Here is a 7,442-nt window from a genome sequence, read left to right on the forward strand (position 1 = left end):
ATTTCGTGGTATATATATATTCGTGTTAGTATTAAGTGAGTGTGTGAGTTTGCCTTTAAAAAAAAATAAAAAAAATAATTAAAAAAAAAAAATTTCTATAATAGGTCACCAACAAGAGATATAAAGACTGTTCAACAATTGACCATTAAGAAATGTGACAATGGTTGTATTACGTACATTCACGTTATGAAATGTTTTGTGCCTGAACAAAATTATATACTCAAAATGTAAAATAAATGCTTTATGATAAGAAAAAATGCTTTATGATTTCACCAATGGATCATACTTAATTGGACACCAATGATCAAGAATAAAACCAAACAGTTAAGAAGGAAAAAATATATAGCAAAATGACAACACCTGTATAATGTATAGTCGAAGCACTACGGAAACAATATGTACAATTTTACTTATGAGGTCAACCCTTGGACTTTCGAAGACGAGAGATGGACATAAACTATATCTCACAAAAGTAAAAGTAAGTATTATTATTTTTTTTACATGTCTATAATGTATAGTTTCAGAAGAAGATGTAGATAACATCATCTAAGTTATAATAGCCGATCTGAACTTAATGGTTGCAATTCATATAGATGGTCTGATGCGATTTACCGGAGTTTTAAGAGAAGCAAGGTACTTTGCATCTGCTTTATCGATCCCGTGATAAAGATAATTAAAAGGAGGCATTGTTATATACTTTCCAGATCCAGAAACAACCTTCAATTCTTCATTTTCCCATACAATCCTTCCACCAGCAATTGTTACTTCAACCTTCCCCTGAATACAGAAATTACATCAAACAAATCCAACCACAAGATGCCTACAGTTGGAAATATAACATGCAGAGGTGATAATTTCAACCCAAAAGAACATCATTTTAATAGTATTATTATTATATTATTATGTTTGGTTATTATACTTGATAGAATACAATAATGATTTATAGAGCCACACAAAAGGAACACTAAGGTATGTTTTGGTCAATCAAACCCAACCTGACCTGACCCATGTTGAAGAAAGGAAGGATAATACCACATAAAACTACAGTAGTAAACTGGATACAGTTTATAACTTGGTAAAATGTAGTATATTTTTTCAAGTCAATACTTAAAGCACATATATAGTACATAGTACATCACTATAAAATGTTTATAAAAATAACAACACAACTACCTTTCCTGATCTTCCCTCGTAGACATTTGTGTCTGACCTGGAATGATGAGACTGTGCACTAATGTGAAATGTTGAATTTGGATTGAATATGATTATATCTGCATCTGATCCAGCAAGTATAGCCCCTTTTCTCGGATATATATTGAACAATTTAGCACTGAAAAAAATAGCATATTTCATTTTAGTCAATCTCCAATTGGTTTGAACCATTTCCAAAACACAAAATTGAATCTTCTACATAATTATCGTATAGATGAAAGAATAAAAACTACAAGTAGCAAAATGGGAGGTTAGGTAATGGGTCATACAGGTAACTCTTTGCTCATAATTCATTCAATCATAATTATTTTTGTAATTTTGTAAGCAGTGTGTCAAATGTGATTATTTCATTCTAATTTAAAAGTTTAAAAAACATACAAGAGGTTGTATGCAACAAAATATCCACTCGGGATTCTTTCCCTGTGCAACCCATTTAACCCGATACCTTTTCAGCTAAGTTTGACTGAATCAGATCAAACATGACCCCCATTGAATTTGCCACCTCAACAGAATACCGATCATACACTAAAGGTGGAACGGAATCAATTTTATTATTATATTTTTTTTGCATTACCATTCTGTACTTGTTACACGAACATAGTCAGTTGCAGACATTTGGCCAGATTCCTGGAATAACCAAATAAAAAAGTTGAATCAGAAAAATAGTTAATCTGGATAGTGAACTCAAAAATTTTTCCACTCTATAAGATACAATATAAAATATTGTTCGCCATAAAAAAATAAAATTAAAATGAAATAAAAAAGAAAAACAATATAAAAATATTATCATACCACCATTGCATCCCAAACAAGATGCATTCTTTCCTCAAGACCTATGTAAAAGCAAATGTACAAGTAATATTAGTAAATGCCCAGCTCCGTTAACCATATTTTTTTAGTCTTTTCATAAGAAAAGGCTCAAAAGAAAGAGGTGGTATAACATGTATTTACCATTGACACCATTTGGTATTTTGCGGAAATCGTCAATTCCGAAAGATTTTTGTGTAGAATTAAAAGTACAGTGATCCGTTCCTACAAGCTGCAAAATTAGGAACCAGTTTAACCATCAAGAGACATGATATTTTTTCTTTATGTAGGCAGCCCAACAGGTAAATGGTACAAGTTTCAGTTTCGAAACTCCAAAAAACAATAAATTTATACATGCATACACAATACATACATACAACCTTTATAACAATCATTATTATTAAGAATACCTAAGCAACTAGATACAGAAATTAAATTTGGATTTGCCACTTTGGGCTATGGTCATCCTTAACGGGTGAAATAAAAAATTTAGCTAGAAAGGGAAATAACTCAAAGCGTCGAACAGTTGAAAGTCGCTCACGGTGTATAATTATTGTCTTCTCATTGTATTGTTAATTTGATAAGAAAATTAGAGTGTAGTAACATGGTTTTAGTAATCATATTTAACTCGATAAATAATCATCTCAAGATAGCCTAGTGGTTGGGGTTGTATATCTCACGAAAGGTCCAAAGTTCAAACCTCAGTAGCAAAATATTTGAGGTTTCCATGGAAAGGGTCGGAAACGATCACAGGTAACCCGGTTAGGCTGCGTACGTACCTTAGGAAAACTACCCGCCCTTCCCATATAGCCTCGTTTTTATTTAACCTAATAGATATTTATTAAAAATGTACAAAAACTTGTTTGTTGTCCATTTGGCACCTTTACCAAAACCCCAAAGCAAAGGATGGAACTTTTGTAGTTCACATACAAAAGGTCATACAGGGCAAATGAAAGTGTAAAACTAATAATACATACGTCATTTGTGTCAATATAACCTTTAAAATTCCAGTTGATAATGCTGCTTGAAGTGTTTTCCCATGCCCTACTGCTCTTATTGGGGGGCTCATGACAAACCTACATTATAACTCAGTCATACAAAGTACCAAGTTACAGAAATGTAAATTGAAAAGAAAAATGCGCAAAATTAGAAAATGATAGTCACTTACTTGGCAGCTGTAATGAAATCAGGATCCCATAAAACTGAATCATCAAGAATTAAGCCAGAAACCACAGGCTCTCCAATAACTCTTTGGCCTATTTTTAAAAATTATAGATAATAGATTATAAACGTACTCCCAATATCGGCCAAATTGGAAATGAACAAAGCATCAAATTCATATATTTCATTTGGCTCCATCTTGATGAGAATATTCTAAAAAGGGGAAAACCTTATTCATTTAGCCTCATCATTCACAAACCTGATTTTTGAGCCCTTGCTATTTCTTCCATAGCATCAGTGCTCATTACATGAACAACATACAGCGGTGCATTCACAAAAGCAGCCAAACGAATAGCTCGACTTGTAGCCTCTCCTTCCAGCTGCAACAACACCAACTAAAGTTAGCATTTGTGTCAAACGACAACAGCAACAACAATTAAACCCTATAGAAACTTAAATATGCTGTTAAATATCTCACTAAAATATATATATTCTTTATAATCTAGAGAAACATAAAACTCTTATAAATTAATGACTTACTACAGGAGGCCTTGATAGAGCATGTCCTTCTGGACCAGTAATACCAAGTTGGATCATTCTTTTCTGTCCTTCAAAAACAGCATCCCCATTTTCAGCATGAACCATTGCTAATGCACCAAGAGACTTGCACATTTTCAGACCCTCCAACAAAAGCTCGTCACTTATCATAAGAGAACCCTTATAAGCCATGAAAAACTTAAATGAGTTGATACCTGTAGGTTAAAAAACAAACAAGTATATATATATATATATATATATATATATATATATATATATATATATATATATATATATATATATAGGATCAAGAGGGAAGTAACCATTCGGGGGGAAGCGGGGGGAAGCAAAAACTTTTTTTTTTTCGTTTTTTGAAAAAACTTTGTTCACGAACATTATAGATGAGATGAAAATATGAACATTTAGTAGAGACGCTTTGTGATAAATGTTTTTATTTTGGCGGGAAAACGCTCGAAGAAGTAATATATAACAATTATCGTGTTTTTCGAGCGTATTTCGAGGTTTTAGCTATTGGGGTTTAGATATTAGGGTTTATAGGGTTTAGAAATTTATGGTTTAGAGTTTAGATTTAGGGTTTAGATTTAGGATTTAGATTGAGTTTTTAACACGAACGGTTTAGAGTTTAGGGTTTAGGGTTTAGGGTTTAGGGTTTGGTGTTTTGGGTTTATTGTTTAGGGTTTAGGGTTTGGTGTTTTGGGTTTATGGAATAAACCCAAAACACCAAACCCTAAACCCTAAACCCTAAACTCTAAATCGGGCTAAATTTTACTTCACAAAACATGAAAAAAAAACGTTCATATTCTTCAAGAACAATATTATCTTGTATGTTATTTTTGTCGATTGTTTTTCCGCCTAAATAATAACATTCATCACGAAGTGTCTCTTCTAAATGTTCATATTTTCGTGTGATCTTGATGCCGGAAAAAAAAAATTCAAAAAAAAACGAATTTTTTTTTTTTTTTTTGCTTCCCTCCGCTTCCCCCGATTGGTTACTTCCCCATTGATCCTGCCCCTATATATATATTTATATATATATATATATTAGTAATTTAATGTGCAAACCTTTCTCCTTAACCATAATTTCCATCTCCTTAGGAACATCATCATCCCATTTAGTGATTGCCATGTGAAAACCATAATCCATGCAAGACAAGTTTGCTTTTTCAACATAGGCTTCGTAACCTTTAAGTAAACTACCATTTACAGGAATAACGAAATCAATATGCATAGTTGTCCCGCCTGCTAACGCAGCTGCTTGACCAGTGAAAAAATTGTCAATAGTCTCCGTACCCATAAATTCCATGGCCAAATGTGTGTGAGGATCAATTCCTCCTGCACCACAACAAGCCAAAATCAATGATACCATCATCATCATTAAACAATACTATAATTTAAAATAAATAAAAATTCCCAACGTAAATCAGAATAAAACAGAAGTACTGTAGTTAATTATTATTAATTACATAAAACGGAGTTTTCTTATCATTAACTACTAAAAAACTTTACCTGGCATAACAAACTTCCCTGTAGCATCAACAATTCTAACGCCATCACCAACCTGTTTGATACACAAGTCATCTTAAATTACAAAAACTGGAAACAACAGCCTGCTTTATCACGATGTGCACTAACATTGACACACCAAGTAAAAGTAATATCATACTGTATTTGATAGTCCAGACAAAAGTACCTTAATATTTGGCCTAACAGCAACAATAACCCCATCCTCTACATAAACATCAGCAATCTCCTGACGATCAGCATTTACAACTGTACCACCCTTTATTAATATCTTTGATGCTAAGTCACTCTCTGATTCGCAATATTCAAGGCCAGACTCGCAAATCTGTATTTTTAATTATCGTTAGACACTAATGGTATATGTCAAATATCCTTTTCTCTACAAGCTAATCCCCAAAAAGATTACATATATAAAACAGCCTCAGAATCGTGAACTTAAGATTATATGGTTGACAATGTTCTCATAACAAACACTTCCAAAGCAGATATACATACAAATCCATTTACGGGTCTATGCTCTAATTCGAACTTCCAATTCTATAATAGGTGGCTAGTATACTACCATAACCAAACTACCTTCTATTTTTATTTTTATTCTTTATCGGTACAGTTAAGATATTTCATATGTATATTTATTATCCTTTTAAAATTGTCTAAATCTCCTTATACATTATTAAATGAAATATACACTCTCATACCAGTTTCTTATTTCAAAACAGAAAGTCATGTACTCATGTCACAACAAAATTACTGTGGTTCAACTAATTAGCATTCTATTTTTGTTCTCTATAAATAATTACAAACAGGTCTTGAGACCATCCTATTTTTTTCATTTTTCAGCTAAGCAGAATTCGAATCAATGCAGATATAGTTTAATCATCTCCATACAGACTAAAATCTTTCAATAAAATTCTTAGAACAATTTTGTCTCACTATTTACTACTCATATTTTTGTACCACATGAACCAGTAAGCTAGCAAAATTGATTAAAAACAGAACATAAATTAACCAATATGGTTCATTGTTTAATTACTACACATAAATACATAATAATACAAAATAAAATACTGAAATCCATAGAATACAGAACATGAATCATCAAAATAATCATAGATATAGATACACGAAATGTTGACTTTGACTTTATGTTTATATATATATGGATATTAAGTAAACAGCACCTGGCTCAGTCCAAACAACGGCGATAGAAAAATTGAAAACAGAAGGATCAGAGATCGCAAATGCCTCATTTTCGAACTCGCAGATTCTTCTTTTCTTTTTTTTCTTTTTTTTTTTACCTCTATACAGATTTTTGGAAACTAATAAATTAGAAAAGATTCTGTATATTTGCATCTTTCTGCTGTGAAGGGATTTATAAGTTTGAAGATGGATAGATAAGTCAACTGCGTATATGGCCACTGAAGAATATGTTAATATCAAGTTTAGTCCCTTAATTTGTTAATAAAATCGTTCGACCGTAGATAAAGTGATGAAATTTCCAGTTTTCTGTTTTATTCCACGACCATTATTTTATGCATCTTTTCAAGAATATTCTTCAATAAAAAAAGCGGTGATCCTCACACACTACTTTTTAATCCATATACACTTAATTATTTGTTATACCCTTAATTATATTTAAAATAATAATATAAGTTCAACCCTCTAAATTAATCTTGTAGAGACCCGTCCTAATCCATCCGGACGAAGTCCATATAGATTATAAACGATTCACAACAGTTGATTACATCGCGAGGTACTTGACCTCTATATGATACATTTTACAAACATTGCATTCGTTTTTGAAAAGACAATCTTTCATTACATCGAAAGTTGACAACATGCATACCATTTCGTAATATATCTTACTATAATTGACTTAATAATAATCTTGATGAACTCAACGACTCGAATACAACGTCTTTTGAAATATGTCATAAATGACTCCAAGTAATATCTCTAAGATGAGCAAATGCACAGCGGAAGATTTTTTTCGTACCTGAGAATGAACATGCTTTAAAGTGTCAACCAAAAGGTTGGTGAGTTCATTAGTTTAACATAAATAATCATTTCCATCATTTTAATAGACCACAAGATTTTCATATTTCCATTTCTCATAAACATACGTCCCATGCATAGAGACAAAAATATCATTCATATGGATTGAACACCTGGTAATCGACATT

At 31.9% G+C, this 7,442-nt stretch overlaps 1 protein-coding gene across 1 annotated transcript; it reads right to left on the reverse strand.

Annotated features, from left to right (window-relative positions):
• Positions 1 to 324: 324 nt before the first annotated feature.
• On the reverse strand, positions 325 to 6,591 carry LOC139891808 (dihydropyrimidinase). Its single transcript, XM_071874806.1, has 13 exons — positions 6,441 to 6,591; positions 5,429 to 5,584; positions 5,245 to 5,296; positions 4,801 to 5,070; positions 3,721 to 3,932; positions 3,440 to 3,560; positions 3,188 to 3,275; positions 3,017 to 3,095; positions 2,164 to 2,251; positions 2,005 to 2,045; positions 1,787 to 1,839; positions 1,174 to 1,330; positions 325 to 777 (listed from the first exon to the last, which is right to left on the reverse strand). The coding sequence occupies exons 1-13, from the start codon at positions 6,507 to 6,509 to the stop codon at positions 586 to 588; spliced, it is 1,578 nt and encodes a 525-aa protein (XP_071730907.1). The 5' UTR covers positions 6,510 to 6,591; the 3' UTR covers positions 325 to 585.
• Positions 6,592 to 7,442: the final 851 nt, after the last annotated feature.

This window comes from Rutidosis leptorrhynchoides, chromosome 2 (assembly GCF_046630445.1).
Source record: "Rutidosis leptorrhynchoides isolate AG116_Rl617_1_P2 chromosome 2, CSIRO_AGI_Rlap_v1, whole genome shotgun sequence".
NCBI lineage: Eukaryota > Viridiplantae > Streptophyta > Magnoliopsida > Asterales > Asteraceae > Rutidosis > Rutidosis leptorrhynchoides.

Excerpts from the sequence above, each read along its gene's own strand:
- LOC139891808 (XM_071874806.1), bottom strand. The coding sequence starts at position 6,509 with ATGAGGCATTTGCGATCTCTGATCCTTCTGTTTTCAATTTTTCTATCG. Across the intron at positions 3,561-3,720 it reads CTCTATCAAGGCCTCCTGTA|CTGGAAGGAGAGGCTACAAG; the intron begins GTAAGTCATTAA and ends GTGTTGTTGCAG. Across the intron at positions 2,252-3,016 it reads TATCAACTGGAATTTTAAAG|CTTGTAGGAACGGATCACTG; the intron begins GTTATATTGACA and ends CTAATTTTGCAG.